This window comes from Neodiprion fabricii, chromosome 2 (genome assembly GCF_021155785.1).
Source record: "Neodiprion fabricii isolate iyNeoFabr1 chromosome 2, iyNeoFabr1.1, whole genome shotgun sequence".
Taxonomy (NCBI): domain Eukaryota; kingdom Metazoa; phylum Arthropoda; class Insecta; order Hymenoptera; family Diprionidae; genus Neodiprion; species Neodiprion fabricii.
The window spans coordinates 13618272-13635603 of record NC_060240.1 but is presented as its reverse complement, the minus strand read 5'-3'; the positions used below and the strand labels follow the sequence as shown (position 1 = coordinate 13635603).

Genomic DNA, 17332 nt, shown 5'->3' with positions numbered 1-17332 from the left:
AAGTCGTACTGTATGAAATTATTTATGATAAGAGAATAAATTTGATGGTTTTTAATGTACAAGCTGCGCTTTATTATTTTGATGTACCAATAATATTTTCCTTACCTAAGTATGAGATGCCCCGTAACTCAGTGCCACCATTCTATAAAGTGGAAATTCATGTTGGGTCCGACGTTCGCAAAGGTATCACAATATGGTGTCAAAGTCTAACAGATTAGTACGCTGTTTTTCTTGATTATTGCGCATGTAATTTATGTAGGATGAGATTAGATCGTCCATTTTATATCCTAACGCCGTTTCACAGAGCAGTTTTGAGCCTTTCATGAAGTTTCCGATAGCCATGTGGAAGTAAGTATTTCCAGACGACCAATTAGACAGTTCTGTGAACGGATATACAGCCAAGATATCCTTCGACTGAGGATGTATTACGTTTACACCCGATTTGTTTATAGCAATAATAACGAACTGGGGGAAATTTGGTTCCGTTGTTTGCTTGACTTCAAAGAACGCCGATCCAAAAGTGGGCCACTCGTAAATGATTTGCAGGAATTGTATTTTAGCATCGTCTGCACTCATACCTGCAATTTTGAGTCCACTTGATTATAACAACTGCTTTTACAATGTCTGTAAAGTCAGGACTACCAGATTCACATTCAGCATTTCTACATCTAATCACATTTTCTATCAAATAAAAATACCCATTATCGTACCTGACTGTTGACTGTAACTTGTAACGATGTACTTCTTCCAATCACTTGGACTGAGCAGCTTCAGAAGGTCACAAGGAATGTATTCTCGAAGTTTTTGCCTAAAACATCATATTGAGGTAGTGAGCAAACCGCATCTGATTTGAATTTTGTCACCGGAAATAAAGCTTACGAGATTTCTTGAAGTTCCGTCCGGCTATCGCCATACTTGCTTCTGTAGATGAGCGCGGCAAGTTTAATAGCGTCAAGTTTGTCGCACTTGTGGTAGCCTCTTAATAGCTTCGGCATCTCCTGGTGATAGTAGAAAATGGTATCTGCGTTTCTGTCTCGGCCTGGTACAGCGTTTGTCCAGAGCTTCTTCATGAAGAATATTTGATACTGAACTTGTATCGGCGCCGTAGATCGCGAGGGTCTTGACTGTTTCATCCACTCAGTCAACTCATGGACAAAATCGAAGAAGAAGTAGTTTTCCGGCACAGAAAAGACCTTGTCCGTAATCTTGACGATCAGACTGAAACCGTCGCTACTCTTCAATTTCAATCTGTCAGCAATATCATTGCAGATGTCTATTGCCCTGGTAGAGGAGTGAACCTGAAGATACATTTTTTTATGAGTCTCATGACCGTGTAAGGCGTCAATTATATATTCAAGCATTACAACACAAGGACAGGTTCTATAGGAGAAGAAGAAAAAATTATCAAACCTCGAAGGCCTCGTCGCTATCATCAGGGAAGTACACCTTGTGGAATATGTGCATACTCTTAAGTCGGATTGCTTCCACTTCCAAAAGGTATGGTGGGTATTTTCTATTTCCGCTCTTCATTGTCCTGTTTATCCTGTTAAGACATTCGGCGGCCATTGGATTCTTTTGAGAGGATAAGAATTGAGTGAGTTCCCTGTGAACCGGGCCACTGCAAGTCATGACTCCAGTAGCCAGCCACATTAGTTCCCAGCCACGTTCTTCACTAAGCCGTATACGGTTTTCGGTCACCTGCCTCATCAATTGGCAATAGACTTCGTCGCGTAGAGGTTCCTGAGAATCATACAGATTACATGGTCAAATATATTACCGAGAAAAATATGAAGCTCATCTAGTATGAAAATGAGCGTAATACCAAAAATTCGGATTAAACTATAGAAAGTAAGTGCTCACGTGTTCCAGAGGCGCGCGGAATATCTGGTTCGTATATTCTGTTCCGATGCGTTGCCTGTGACTTGGTAGATCTCCCATATACTTCAAGATATTTGTAAATATTCCAATGGCCTCCTGCGCGACGTCAGTTCTTTCTCCAAGTTTGGCCAACAGCGGTGCCTTCATTGGTTCTCTCGTGTGTTTCCAGAGAACTTCTGGCGCACTTCGTCGAGCAGTAGAAATAGCTCCAGTCTCACTACGCGGGATGGGAACATTGTAGCTTTCTCTGAAATGCTCGCTAGCAAATTTCATCAGGGTATGTTTCTTTGTACGTGGCAACGACGCGTACGTTTGATGCCTGTGGCTGTATTCATCTCCGGTAAAGTCTGTCTTGAAGATATCCTGAAAAAAAATCATTCAAAATTAGCAAAATCTTCCTGGTAAAAATGCTGAATTACTGAATCGGTCCTGTTTTTATAAAGATTTATTCGGATTTTATTGTATATTGTATATTGGTAAACTCATCCATATGCACGAGATCCGAATAGGTCTCTATACATGCCGTAAACAAAAACCGTATGAGATGATGGATAGGATAGATAGATGGATAGATGGATAGATGGCCTTACAGAATCTTCTGGCATCCCATACAGTTTTTGTTTCCGGTCTGTATAGGAATCTATTCGGAATATGGATAAGATTAGATCTAGACGCAGACCGGACAAAGAGAGCAGAGTCTGAACAGTTCGCTATGCAGGGACAGATTCATCTATTCGGCATTTTCACCACGGTTTAGTAAATAGTTGCTAAGCCTATGAGTGCGGATCAACTCACAATTATAGATTCCGCAGGTTTGTTAAGTGTTGGTAAGACGTAGACGTATTCTGACGGGAAGTCTCCCTGTGATCCGCGGCATTCGCCGTAGCCCCAAGGTGAAGTCATGATAGTGTAACCGTTACAACCACCACTCAACTTTATCAGATCTCCTTTTTTCAGGGGTAAAAAGGATTGTGTTTCGTCTATTGGACAGATTAGATAATTATTTTTGGTCAATCTTTAATATTCAATAATTTTATACACTTACTTGTACTATTGTAATCTTGCGTGGCAACGACATATTGTGATTTTTCCTTGAGCCCGTCAATCAGGAAGTTGACTAGGTTGGCAAGATCTTCAGCATCAGCACTTTGGAAGATGAACTCTTCTCTTTGAATGGTAGCTAATACCAAGTTTTCTATCGAACTTCCGTTGATTCTGTAACAGATTTCCAAGATTGTTCACCCTCGTCAGCATTACATGATTCATGACTATGACGATTTGTTTACTTTTGAAATGAAATCTCAGATATTTCAGGATAAGATAATTCTAGAAGCATTTGTTCTTGATTATCCACAAAATATATGCCAGTCCAGTTGACTGCGATAATGATGTTGTCCTGTGGCAGTTCTGGCCCAGAAACGCGCTTTGCTTCGTAGAATCGTGAGAAAAGAATAGGCCAAGTCAATTTTGCGAACATGACGACGTCTTCCTTTGCATGAATTGTTGGTACCGCTTCAATGACGTTGAGATTCTGAGAATAACATAAAGAATGATTACGTTCATTTTCACTCATTCAAGAAAGAAAACAATGTGCTGAAGTGAAAGAAATCACGAATTGGTACATCACCTTATTGAAAGCATCGATGACCAGTTTTTCCCATTTTGGTAAGACATGCTCTCCTTGAAGTAGGTGATTTGGTATATATATAGGCAGAGCTGTCTTCACGTTTTCATTAGTGAAATTTTTCTGATGGTCAATGTAAAGCTGTTGGGCAACCAACATCGCGATGTCACCTTCCTGAAGAGATAAAGCAGCAGTTTACGTCTATCGTTGTAACTATTCACAAATAGTTACTTACACTGCTGCATCTGTACTCTCCGTACTTAACACCCCGAACAATTTGATGGTAAATGAGGTTGGTGGCAACTTTGTCTAGACCTGGATCGTGCCAAGGTGCAAATATCTCCTTTCTGAAGAACAGCCTCCAAGGTGCGCTCCGCTCCGGTTGTCCCTGTTCTTTGGCGTATTGTTCACATTGCGATATTGCGTCCATTACATGGTCCCTAAAGTAAAAGCAGGAACATATGAATATATCCGATCACGTTTCAAGTACAAGTGATTACGCGTATACTTACTTTCCAGCCCCTAGGGATAACACTTTGTCATACAGAGTGACAAATAGTGAGAAACCGAAGGTATCTTTGAGAGTAACGCTCTTTGCTATGGTGTTTATGACTTCTTCTGCAGTGCTTGCGGAGTCAGCTTCAATAACCTTCGAGTTTCCGTCCATGAAAGTGACCGTCAGCAGAATCGGCTTCCTGAGTTTGGTTGTCTGGAGTTCAATCCAGCTTGGAGGCTGAGTTCTCGTCCCGTTTCGGTACGTCCTTACCAAACGCTTGTTACAGTAAGGAGCGTATCCCGGGGGTCCGATGTGAATGAATGCTCGTAAGTAATTGATAAATTTGTCAGATGGTGCGAAACATCCGATGCAGAGCGAAAGCAAGATCCAACCTCTGGCATGAGAGGCTTTGGTCGGGTTGTTGATTAGTTGCTTAACAATTTGACAGTAGATTTCGTCTCGTAGTTCAGGCCGTAGGATTCCGTGGCCTATGATGAAGTGCAGCTTCTCAAGGTTTGTGCTTCTGCGTTGCAGCCACAATTGATACTCTTGGTTACCATATTCATCGTTGACGATACCTGCCGAAGTTGGTAGAGTAATTTACATTACGTGACAATCACATTTCAGTAGTAGTAAGTTTTGTGAATGCAACGATAAATATTTGCCTTTTCTAATATCTTCGTTGAGTTTGTTCTGTTTCTTTAGGGTCATGTGAATCAGCTTTCTTTCTCCATTTCTGTAGAGATCTTGATATTCTTTGCTCTTGCTCCAACCCTTCCTCAACGTTTCCGATACGGTATTCATGACCGGTTTGTTATCGACGATCTCCGTAGCGTTTCTTGGCTCTGGGAGGTCTCCCATGAACCGTAGAATAGTTATCCATAGTGCTTGGGCAGCCTGAAGAAAATTTGTTAGCATTAGAATGCTTCATGTCTACGTTTTGTTAATTTTTAACGTACTAATTGGTCGTGTGGAAACGGAAGGTCCAACAGAGAATGCTTCAAGGGCCTCTTAGAGTACTGTGGAAGGATACTGGCTGTAAAGTAGGTGGCTGCAAATTTTCGGAATTGGTACTCGGTGAGATCCTCTTGCTCTTCCTCGTCGTCTTCGGGAATTTCGATAACATCATTATCCTCGTTGCTCTCTGCTTTCGTTTTTACGAGATCCTGTACGAATAGAATAAAAATGTGAAAACCGTGTCTACACTGCCTATTAACGTATTTACAATTATGATTTACTGTTTGAATACATACACCGAATATTTCCCCAGTTGGCTTCTTAGAAACGGAATGTCTAGGTTCTTTTTCAAGAAATTCGAAGATGTTGTCGATGTTGTTTTCCCCAACCGGATCAGGCTCTTTTACTGATTCGGGATCTATCTTTTCAAAAGTGGCTAATTCTTTCTGGAGTTCTACAAGACGTTGTTGATGATTGACATCCGCTATTTCCTTGTACTGCTTGTTTCCCGATGCCTTTAGCTGCGATTCTTCCTCCTTGCGGATGCCTTCCAGTTCCAGAGCACGTTTCTTTCTCCACTATTTTTTAAATATTTCAACACAAGTAGTTGGTACTCTTTTAATAGGATTTGCCGGTAATCTCGAGCTATATGATTTGTACTCTTATATGGATTAATTTGATGGACACAGATTTGCTCTACCTTCGAAATAGAATTGAACGACCTTCAACGTGGAAGATACATAACTTTGCTGACTTAAAATCAGTATTTTTCCGGAGTAATTATAAAGCGAGAAAATTTGTCCATGTCGATGCATGCATTGTTTATACGGATGCGTGTTTACTACAATATTTTTGAACATTTAGTAAAGATATTCGAAATGTATCTGAAAATGCCGCAGTAACAGTCCGTGCCAAACGACTTAGTGCTTCGTGCGGCCTTCCGTGATGTACATCGGTCCTGGTTATGGCATAGATTGGAAAAAGAATAAACTTAGAAAATCAGATTTTAGCATCTGAGTCCCTCTAATTTATGAGTTAAATCGCACATCGTATGAAAGAAATGTAGACATGGGTGAGAGAAGGTATAACGAATTGGATGCTTTGGGCTCTCCGTAAAAGTTAAAATGGCATTAATACGTACCTGAGATTTCTCGATGCACAGTTTTCGGACGAGGTAACCACGGCACGTTGCCTTAAACAAACAGAAGAATGTGATTTATAATAAACGAAACACTTGCGATACTCAGTGAGAACGAGAAGTGATTTAAGCGATATCGGTTGTAGCTGATTTTCGTTATTAACAATGTGAAACGGTTCCATAAAACTATTGCGTACGTTTTGTTTTATATAAAAGATTACCTGAATACGTATGATGTATTTCCTCTTGAGTTTGAAGGCATGCGTTAACTGTCGAGATCGAATTTGAGCCTGCAGGCGTAGATAACCGGTACGTATGATAGTGTACCGCTTCCGGACGACATTGCCACGATGTACTCTCTGCATTAGAATAGTCCCGTTCTTCAATCTCAAATATCTGCAGGAGCGGATTGAAGTTTTGTTATTACGAGATTTCAATGAAACATGAGAACAATTTGGAAGTTCTTTTGTGTTTTCGACGCCCACTGTTGTCCAGAATTGCTTACCTTCTTCTGCATATCCATTTTCTAATGTTTCTTTGAATGATTAAAATGTATTTAGCTAACACTCGACTCCTTTCCTGTTCCAGAAAGACATCCTGTTGGTCCTTGAGGAAAACTTTTGTGTGTCCGATCTGGTACTCCATGTCACTCTTGCCGAGGGTGTTCATACAAATTTGTTTAGCAGCTTCTCTCACATCTACCTTGTGAGATGGTGGGATTCCGGGAGCAAGGTGTCGGAATCGATTCACGAACTCCACGAAGTTGTATCGGATAGGATATCCTGCACGACGAATCTTCGCAGTTTCCATCATGCCCGAATATCGCAGTTGACGGCAGCATAGAGCGCGATCGAACAACTGTAACATTATTCGGGAAGTATTGTTCGTTTCATACGGCAAGAAGCGTACAAAGATGGTCCATTCTTCCTCCGATGACTTACCAGAGGCTTTTTCTCTTCATTCGGTTTTATGCATCTGACAAAGTACGGATGGCAGCTCCCCAGAGTTCTCATCAGCAATTCCAACGAGCTTCGAAACTCGGAGGACAGGGTTGGCCATCTTTTCTTTCCGTCCCGTTCGGTCCCCGACAACTCGTCAGTGAAGAGAGACTTGAGGAACGTGTTCTGCGATATGGAGACCAGCTGAATCATATCGGTGGAGAAAGTGTCTCGATTCTTTTCGAGGAAACCAGCAACCTGGTAAAGAACCGTGCCTGCGTAGTGTTTTATACCGAATGATTCTATGGTGTCCGATTTCGGTTTGACGTAGTAAGCGTTCTTTCCGTGCACTTGATGCACTTTGGCCAGCATTGTCTTGTCCGTTCCCTATTAAATCGCGTATACTCGAAATTATGATTACCATACTGTTCATCATTTCTAAGGAGAATTCAGACATTGCTAATTGATCATTGGTTTTACTTTACTGTAAGCAGTAGAATTCAGTCATCATACGATTACTGACCTTCGGGAATTTGCTTTCTTCGTCTATGAGTGCCATGATGTTGACCGCTTTCGTCCCAATCAAATCCAACACAACTTGATTATCGACGAATTCGATATGCTGCCAAGAAATACCCTCGTTGCTGTAGTCCTGCTGTTCCATTTTGAATATATGCTGAACGAAGAATTGTTGGAGATGTTCGTTCGTGTAATTTATGCAAAGCTGCTCGAAACTGTTGCTGTCAAAATTCTCGAATCCAAATATATCCAAAACACCGATAGAGTTTTTTGTGTATACTTTTGGTTTGAATATCGTGTCATTGATTTTGTCAACGATCATGATAAATAGCCGGCCGTAGATCGCCTTTACGAACGAATCTCGCATTTCAGTGGCTTGATCTTTCGATAAATTGCTTACCTATATTAAATGAAAATAGTATGAGCGAATATTCAAAGAAAGAGTTAAAAACAGTACAAATATTCTTACCACTCGTTCGCCATGTGCAAATATTGTTTTCTTTGTAAAAGCATCAATAACACCTTGTTCCGATACACCAAGAATTTTTGCGACTCTTTTTAAATTTTTCATATCCGTAATCTCCGTGGCATCCATATTCGCTGAGAAAGTAGAAAAAAACAATCATTGTTGAATCTTTGGCCTTGCTATGCCATTAGCTACCATTATATTTGAATTGGATTGAAATGTAATATCAACACTGACCAACTGTTACGGGCTTGTAAGTAATGTTCCCAATGTGCAATATGCCAGCAAGTATTGTCATGATGTTCCAAAATTCATCGTCGTCGAAAGTCAAGACTTTCATAGCAGCCCGTACCTCCAAAAAGTCTTCGGCATCCACTCGACCCTCGCAAATGATTTTCGTTCCCTTGAAAAAGGAATGGATATCATTTATACGCGTCAGTAAACAATTTCCTACTACAGAAGTAGGTGTTTAGGTGTTGTGTTCGTACCTCAACTAAGTATTGGTATTTTGCTCCGTCGAAGAGATCTAATTTCTGTTTTTCCTCTTTCGATAGGCCGGCCAAAATCGAGTAGAAAATGTGGTAGTTACGCTCGCCTTTTGCCTGTGATACAATTCGGCATTTTTCTAACAGGTATTGTTCGATACGAGCGCCCTCGATGACACCCTTCTTGTTAAAATTGATGTCGATGTATTTCCCAAAACGAGATGAATTGTCGTTGCGAACGGTCTTCGCGTTTCCAAATGCTGAAACAATTTACAAAACACTTTGGTTCAACCGTTTCATCGTTGTGTTTGTTGTTACTAAAATCTATTATTTTCCAGAAATCAAAATTTTACCCTCAAGAATTGGATTGGCTTGAAGAATTTGCTGCTCTATCCAAGAATGCCTTCCACTTATGGCCGCCAAATATTGAAGAATTAATTTGGTACTTTCTGTTTTTCCTGCACCACTTTCTCCGCTGTTGGAATAAACATCAATTTGGTATTTCTCAAGTGTATTTGTTATCATGCAATCAATGTTTGAGCATATCGAATGAAGATAACTTAGAGGTTGTACCTGATAACGATGCACTGATCATCTCCAGATTCTTTCATCTGCGAGAAAGAGTTGTCGCCGATGGCAAAAATATGAGGTGGCATTTCACCCAACTTTTTACCTCTGAACATCTCAATTTCTTGATTCGTATAAATATTCAAGACCTGGTAGGGGTTTACTGCGACCAACAGATTCCCGGTATACGTCTGGATGTATACAAAAATATATGTATTTTTTTATATAAATGCATTCATGCATTCATTAAATGGACATATGGCAATTAACTCATATATTTGATGTTCTAACTTACGTAGATAAGGTTCTTATTGTAACGGGCGTGTAAATTCTTGAGGATAGCATACTCTTGTAGATCTCCCAATTCAATCATGTCCTCGACTCCAGATACGGAGGACGCATGCATTGGTTTGATGATCTGACTCATCGTTATTTTCATGGGAACCTAAAGGGCGATAATATTTGTCAAGAGACCGTCCATCAAAATGCCGAAAATGAAGATAGGGCGTTTTTTTGATGATACTGTATAATTACGATTACTACTCTGTCTGCACAAGAGATCATCTAAGAAATCAGTACGGGTTTTGTTTTGGCAAAAGCTGTGACAGATTAAAAATGAAATCTGAATTCCGAAAATGTAGCTCTGCCATAAATCATATTAACGCCTCGCGGTACAGACAATATGATTTGATGATTTGAACTACGATTAGATAATCGTATCGTACTGGATAAAAATTAGTTTTCAACTATACATGGAAATTGTTATTACAAACTACAGTAGCGATGTGTCAAGAGCAGGGCAATGTATGGGTGAAGTACAGTTGATCCTTGAAGAATGTGTAATCAGGTGAGGCTTATCTGATCAGTAATAACGTCGAATATGATGATCTAATGTATAAGTATGCATCCTATACTGTAGGTTACGTGTCTGACGAAGATTAATTTTAGGTTATTTCTGCACGGATTCTTGAAAACAGAGGCCTTCAATTACGTCTGCAATTTTACCTTTCCAGCATCGTGCTCCACCATGACCTGGTGCTTGTTGATGGCGACGATCTTGCCTCCCCATGGTATTTCAAATTCACCTGTTTTTTCCGCTGAAAACCACACGTGGTCACCCTATTTTTGAAAGTGAAATGAGAAAGTGATTGAATAGTACAAAGATTGAATAAATTACTCGGAATCTTTGCATTATAATACAGGTTAATTCGGGTTAAATGTAAAATTGCGATGACTTATCAAAAGCAGATGACTCACCAAAGTGTAGGGAAAATTTCGACTCTCACTATTTTCTGGTGTACCCATTTTAAAGCTGTGTTATTCCATTTTTTTACTTTGCCAATAGTCACTTTGACACTTGTGTGAAGACTACAATTGTTATTGTCTGTGAAATGTGAAATGTGAATTGTGATTTTACCGCTGGATGAATAGGCGCGATATTCCTACCAGTCCGTGCACCCTTTATCACTACCGCGGCGTGTTATCAACGGCTCTGTTTTTTCTCTAATCAGTACGATCTATAATAGTTACGTGTAGTCGAGTTAGTCAGCGGCTAGCTTTGATCGTTGGAGTTACACAGTTAATAATGCTGTCAGCTGCAAATTCCTGACCAAAATCAAATACGACGATCCAAATTAATTTCGGAACTAGCGGCGTAAGCACCAAATTGATATTCTGAACGATATAATAGGCAATTGAACAGTACAATTCGGGCAAGTATAAAGTGGAAGTGAAACAAATGTCGTGATCCTTTTTCTTACACACGGAATATATTATGGTCTGTGTATACCTGCAGGTGACGACTGTCTGCTTACAAATTCTAAATGATTATTCGGAGTAATCATTTTGTCTACGGTTATCTAATCTGGCGAAAGAAATATCTTATTCGCTCATACATCAGAATAGGAATTGTTCAATTTATGATCAGTGAATTCTTGTTGCTATATTGGGCATAAGGCGTAGATAACTTGATACAATATTATCGCAGGTTTATATATATTTCTAGATTAATGAAAGCGATTCAATCTATACGTCAGTCTATTTGAAGATATTGAACTTAAGGTACGTCTATGAACGGAAAAAATTATTGTATTTCAATGTAAATGTGATAATATGAGCACCATGTGCAATTTCCAATTGTTTTTCATCGATTTGGTTCAACTGTCTGATTTTAGAAACTTTGTGTCGCGTAGCACAAAACATCCCATTATCGGCTAATTTTTGGTTTCATCACTTCGAAATACTTAAGAAATTGTCATATTGTAATGGAACAGTGTAATTAAATTTGATTTCAAAAGATTGGAAATCTTCTTTTTCAATCACCAAGATTCAATGCAAAAAAAAGAAAAAAAAAAACCGTAAATTTTGGAGTAAATCATTTTTCTTTCATTTCATCAATTTTGTTTTCATATAAGCTATCACCAAAGATACTGAAAAACACAACTACATTGGATTTGAACACATTTTTTTCCCACCCCAACCGCCTCCGTGGCGCAATCGGCTAGCGCGTTCGGCTGTTAACCGAAAGGTTGGTGGTTCGAGCCCACCCGGGGGCGCGTTTACTTTTGGAGTATTTTTCAGTGTGTAGTGACCCTGGTTCACATGAATTTTTGGCTGAAATTTTGGCGACAAAATACAGAAGGCATTCGGGTAGAGACGTAAGTACTGTAATAAACAGCCCAGAAAAGAAAATCAGTTTTAGTTATGATATTACGAGGTAGACGTATAATTTGTAATTAGTTTTCATAAAAACTCATTTGGGCATTTAGAAGCGCTGGAGATTAAGAGCGGCTGTGCTTACTAAAAGTTAGTAATGAATTGTCGTTTTATGGAGGTATCTCAACATCTACAGGTAAAGGCTGGAATTATTCGCGCGAAAACCGTTATCCGTTTAAAGGTTTGTACAGCTCCACAAATTTAAATACTCAATATAACTTTTTCTTGTTATCCACACCACGTGTTAAATGAATTATCTATCAATTCTGATTTATCTGAAAATTTTATTGTGGAGTGAACTTATAACAATTTTCACATGAAACAAATCAATGGAACAATTGTTATTAGACTGTTGGAAAGATTTCACATTGTTAACGAATCCTGGCGATAAATTGGGTGAACTCAATTATTAGGTTGTGATTCTTCTTGAAAAACAAAAAAATAATTATAGTCTGGAAACCATCTTATGTAACTTCCAGACAGTTTCAAAAAACATCATTCGAAAATGGTTCAAGAATATTTGTTTTTTGTAATTTGAGGTGCAAAGAATTAATTTTCGAACGTGGTTGGCTGCCTCCGCAGTTGCTAAGATAGGGATATGGCTTCGAGCGCTACCGGCTTTCATCTACACCTATCACGAGTTTTCATTGAATTCGACAATGCGAAATTGCATAAACAAGCGCACATACTTAGTAGTATGCTCTATCCAACAGAAAATGTAAGTGCTGGTGCAAGTAACGCTCCTTATTACCCTGCACGATGTCTTCTATGCTTTCTACACCTGTGTAAGATTTGCTTCCCTGGTGCATATCGAGCAATTTTAATAATTTTAATGCAACGAGTCGCGCATTGCCTGATCCCAGGCGTTAAAAAATCACGCCGTACTATAGGCACATACTTTTTATGAAACGAATAGCATGCTGCCTACGCGCAGGCGTATAAATACGCACGATTGCGAGCAACCATACGCATGCGTGAAAATCAGTCCACGATCTGAACGGAATATCGGGCCGGCAAGTGAAATACACGCGATGTCTACCCCCACTTCGCGAGCATTTTGAGACAGGAGAATTGACCAATCACGAAGTCAAATGAGTGGAAGGAGCCAATAGAGAAGTGAGAGGTTATGCAGTATCAGGGTATCGTTTTGCGGCCTGCAGCCTACGCCTGTGCCGGCTCGTCGTTCTTTCAGCAGGCTGTATTGCCGGAATCCATTTTCCTTTATCGACCAGCATCGCGGCACGAGGAGAAAAACTGATAAAAAGACTCGGAAAACGCCGTCAATTACGTAAGTAATTCATTATTATGCAGGCAACTTTTAATCATTGTTTTTCACAATATTCTTATTGTTGCATTACGTAAAATGGACACACGAGTATTCTTGAGAATTGTCCGGTTAAAAAGAGCCCGGTCGGCTTAATTGCGACGAGCTATCTTCCCAATGTTTACACATATTTTGTAATATTTTTGGTGATTCTCAGTGTCTCCAGGTATTGTGTTTCACTTCATTTTCTTACAGGCGTATAGAATTAAGACTGAGAAAATCCCTTGTACCAAACTTGAGCTGTGAGATGTAACTTTTTTTAGGTTAGACTTGGTACACATAAATTAAAGCTACTGTTACATCAGATTTTACTCTCACAAATGATAAATCAATAATTTCTTATAACGTTCAGTCCAAAAGTATAAAAATTAATAAAGTTTTTTTATATCCAGGTCCGCTACGAAAATATGGCAGCAAATTTATTCAACAGGATCGGCCAGGTGGGCCTTGGAGTGGCTCTTGTTGGTGGTGTAGTCAATTCTGCCCTCTATAATGGTTTGTTGCATTTTGTTATTTTTCCACAATACTCTATTTGCTGAGTTGTTAAATGCACCAAGTAAAATACCTATGATTATATTTTGAATAAACTTGACACGATGAAATACGACTCTGACAGGAGTAGTTCTAATATTATTATGCTATAGCCAGAATTTATAATGTAATTTTAAGGTTTATTGAAATAATAGATGAACGATGTTTGAAGTTCAACTTAAATTTTATTCTGGCTTATGCCTCTGAGTCTCTCACTGTAAAATGTGTCAGCATTTTCAAATCATGTACAGATAAACTCCAGATAACAACCTCGTAAATCCAAATCGGTTGAGATGATAATTGTGTTCTAAAATACTGTTAACGAAATATTATTTGATGCTTTGATTTAATCACCACTCCATCCAACATAAAAGTTTCCTCATTTTGTGATTAATTCAGGGATAACATTGTTGAAGAAAATAATTGCAAGGAAAAAAGTGTTACAATGATTTAATGTGTGTTTCAGTTGACGGAGGGTACAGAGCGGTAATATTCGATAGATTTGCCGGGGTAAAGAATACAGTAGTGGGTGAAGGGACGCATTTTTTCATTCCCTGGGTTCAGAGACCTATCATGTTTGACATTAGATCACGCCCAAGAAACGTCCCAGTCATTACAGGAAGTAAGGACTTGCAAAATGTGAATATCACGTTGCGTATATTGTTCAGGCCGATACCAGAATCTCTGCCGAAAATTTATACTGTTCTTGGAGTTGATTATGAAGAACGAGTACTGCCATCAATTACTACGGAAGTGTTGAAGGCTGTGGTAGCGCAATTTGACGCTGGGGAATTAATCACTCAACGTGAAATGGTATCTCAGAAAGTTAACGAAGATTTGACGGAACGTGCTGCTCAGTTCGGAGTAATTCTGGACGATATTTCAATTGTAAGTACCGCCCTGCGTGGCGTATATCACCCGATTTCGCCAATGTCGAACTTTGATTTGAGTGATTTTATTTTCAGACACACTTGACATTCGGCAAAGAGTTCACGCAAGCTGTTGAGTTGAAGCAAGTCGCCCAGCAGGACGCGGAGAAGGCGCGTTTCCTCGTAGAAAAAGCCGAACAACAGAAGAAGGCAGCCGTCATAAGTGCGGAAGGTGACGCACAGGCTGCACTTCTGCTCGCCAAAGCGTTCGGCGAAGCTGGCGACGGTCTGGTTGAGCTTAGGAGAATCGAAGCCGCCGAAGACATTGCGTACCAGCTGTCACGTTCTCGCCAAGTCTCATATCTTCCCGTTGGTCAAAATGTCCTCCTCAACCTCCCCCAGTAATGCAATAAATAAAACTGTACATAGACTTGAGAAAATCGTCTCTTATAACACATTCTCGCGACAAACTGACATCATTACAATAGAGAATATCACACGTACATAAATCATTTATCGTACAAAAACTAACCATTGCGAATACAAGGGATAACAACTACGGCTTCAATTGCATTGAGTAGAGATAATACATTGTTCAGTGCTATTCCTTCGTTCATCGGTCCGGGTATCGCGCAGCTACTGTACATTGAGTATAACCGATGAATATTGCTATAAGTGTTCCTATATTAACTGTGTTTTTCATACGCGAGGTAGAGATTCCAGCCTGGCTATTTAGCAATTTCGTATATTATTTCGCTGATTTCACGTAATGGGAAGAGCATTTTCCTTGGATCTTGGCAAGCCTTTGATTAAATTGAGATGTTCTGCTGCAATCAAATTTCGCTCACCACGGTGTAAACCCATTCTCTTCCATTCGCACACAGAATCACTGTAAAAGTACGTAATCGGAAGAATCTTAAAATTGTTTTGATGGATCACCAAAGAGAGGTAATAACGAAGAAATTTTAACAAGCAATTTTTGTTTAAAATCACTTATCAAACCCGTGGCGAGAAAAGAGATTTCACTGTTTCAATAATCTGAGGCAACCTGAGATGTATTTCAGGCTGACTACCCTACGTGAGTTACGGATACAATATATAATAGATTGATGGAAATAGCCTACCTGCATCCTCTCGCCGAGAAAACATTCACAAGCACCGAAACCCCCGAAAAGTATTTCGAATGGTCAAATTGTTTTTTTTTCTACTAACGTATTGAGTTTATTTAGAACTGCAGATGCAATTTATGCGTTGTACATGTGATATTATTCATTGTTACAAGGGACACACCTATTTGCATTTAAACAAAAAAGTTCAGAGTTACAATTGATTGTAATGATTCTAGCCGAATGTTCAATTGAAAATGACACGAAATTGTGCTGTTATCAATTCTAGGGACTATCGAGTGTACGAAAACCAAAAAATGTGCATCTCAAATTGAAATGTAAATTCTGATGACGCATGTCATACAACAAAATGCTTCGAATTTCGACGTGATTTCAGTTTTGTTTACTTGTTATATTCTCCTCCCTGCTGGTACCCACAAAAATCAAACAAATACAAAGTCTAGACTTCAGGAGGTCACGTGTTACCGTAGCTTAGTCATGTTGATAAAAAAAAAGTGGCATATTTTATTTTTATTTGCCATGTTACAGCTCTATGTAATAGAAATATTTTACCAATTTAATAGTTTTGTAGAAACACGAATTTGAATTTTTTTTTTCACCTTTCCTTTCATTGCGTGTGACTTTTTTTAATTCATTGACTAAAGAAAATTCAAAGATAAATCGTTGAAGCATGGAAAATAGAAATTAATTAGTGAAATGTATAATGTCATCTCTATTTTTCCCTACGCATTCTTAAAGGTGAAACGAAACTGTCGTTTGTTGGTTTGACTGTTAGAACGTGATAAAGTCCAAAGCTATTCGACCGATTATCTGATTCTTGCGTCGGAGAACTGAGCAGTGAACAGGACTGACAATTTCGTCGGCGGTGTCTCTCGCCTCACTGCCCGCAAAATGACTTCTTGAATTTAACGCATCGAACGAAATTCAGCAGAGTCTAAAGTGTAGAGCAAAACTTTTATGTACATACTAATATATAGGTAAATATTATCGGGCATGAACGCAAGGATATCCGTACTGTAACCATACGAAACAACTTGGATGGTAAATTATGTACGAATGGATCATGCCAATTAATTGAATTTCAAGACCGGAAAACGATGTAGATAGGTATACGTGAAATTAGGGATCGTATGAATCGTAGATGACAAACTTATCTTGTATACTGCATGATTTTATTATTATTAGATAGCGCTTCATATTCAGAATTACAGTTTATGAGAAACTTTTATTTAATCAGAACATAGGTTCTGGGGTGTTTTCTGTTGGGTTACAAATTCTTTTTTAAGAATGTTGGTTGGGAAAAATTATACCGATTTGTAACCTACGTTAATCTCTTTGAAAATATCAAAATCAAACATATTGCAGGATTAAAGTAAAAAGCTTAGATATATCGCAACGCCATTTCAAATTGCTTTAATATGATTAGGAGATGCAGCAGGTTCATTCGATTTCACTCATACGATGGTTTATTTTATTCAGAAGACCATTTCCTACAAAGCCACTGATGCAGGGTTTCTTTCATGTTCAGTAATCAATTTAATTTCGTCATTTATCTATTTTAATCAATATCGGCGCATTGTTGAAAAATTAAATATTCAAGAGCGCGTCAGTGACTTTATAAAAAAAAAATAGTCTTCTGAATAACAGGGTGTCTAGAGCGCAGGGACTTTACATGGAAGTTTAATTTTATGACAAATT

At 38.9% G+C, this 17332-nt stretch overlaps 2 protein-coding genes and 1 non-coding gene across 4 annotated transcripts; 2 read left to right on the top strand and 1 right to left on the bottom strand.

The window, feature by feature from the left end:
• Positions 1–48: 48 nt before the first annotated feature.
• LOC124176920 (myosin-VIIa-like) lies at positions 49–10874 on the bottom strand. Its single transcript, XM_046558806.1, has 27 exons — positions 10326–10874; positions 10074–10187; positions 9364–9513; positions 9075–9259; positions 8855–8976; positions 8505–8761; positions 8254–8419; positions 8020–8150; positions 7555–7950; positions 7035–7418; positions 6599–6951; positions 6315–6489; positions 6097–6147; positions 5252–5533; positions 4958–5164; positions 4664–4895; positions 4015–4576; positions 3738–3942; positions 3506–3676; positions 3165–3409; positions 2924–3093; positions 2674–2858; positions 1861–2241; positions 1411–1740; positions 880–1298; positions 711–808; positions 49–578 (listed from the first exon to the last, which is right to left on the bottom strand). The coding sequence occupies exons 1-27, from the start codon at positions 10371–10373 to the stop codon at positions 187–189; spliced, it is 6411 nt and encodes a 2136-aa protein (XP_046414762.1). The 5' UTR covers positions 10374–10874; the 3' UTR covers positions 49–186.
• Positions 10875–11549: 675 nt separating this feature from the next.
• Trnan-guu lies at positions 11550–11623 on the top strand. Its single transcript has one exon. It is a non-coding gene; the product is annotated as a tRNA-Asn (tRNA).
• A 1294-nt stretch (positions 11624–12917) lies between these two features.
• On the top strand, positions 12918–16214 carry LOC124176923 (protein l(2)37Cc). Of its 2 annotated transcripts, none has more exons than XM_046558809.1 (4): positions 12918–13071; positions 13500–13602; positions 14105–14526; positions 14604–16214. In XM_046558809.1, the coding sequence occupies exons 2-4, from the start codon at positions 13515–13517 to the stop codon at positions 14910–14912; spliced, it is 819 nt and encodes a 272-aa protein (XP_046414765.1). In that variant the 5' UTR covers positions 12918–13071; positions 13500–13514; the 3' UTR covers positions 14913–16214. The 2 variants fall into 2 exon arrangements, with proteins under 2 accessions (XP_046414765.1, XP_046414766.1); XM_046558810.1 differs by lacking the exon at positions 12918–13071 and adding an exon at positions 13135–13273.
• Positions 16215–17332: the final 1118 nt, after the last annotated feature.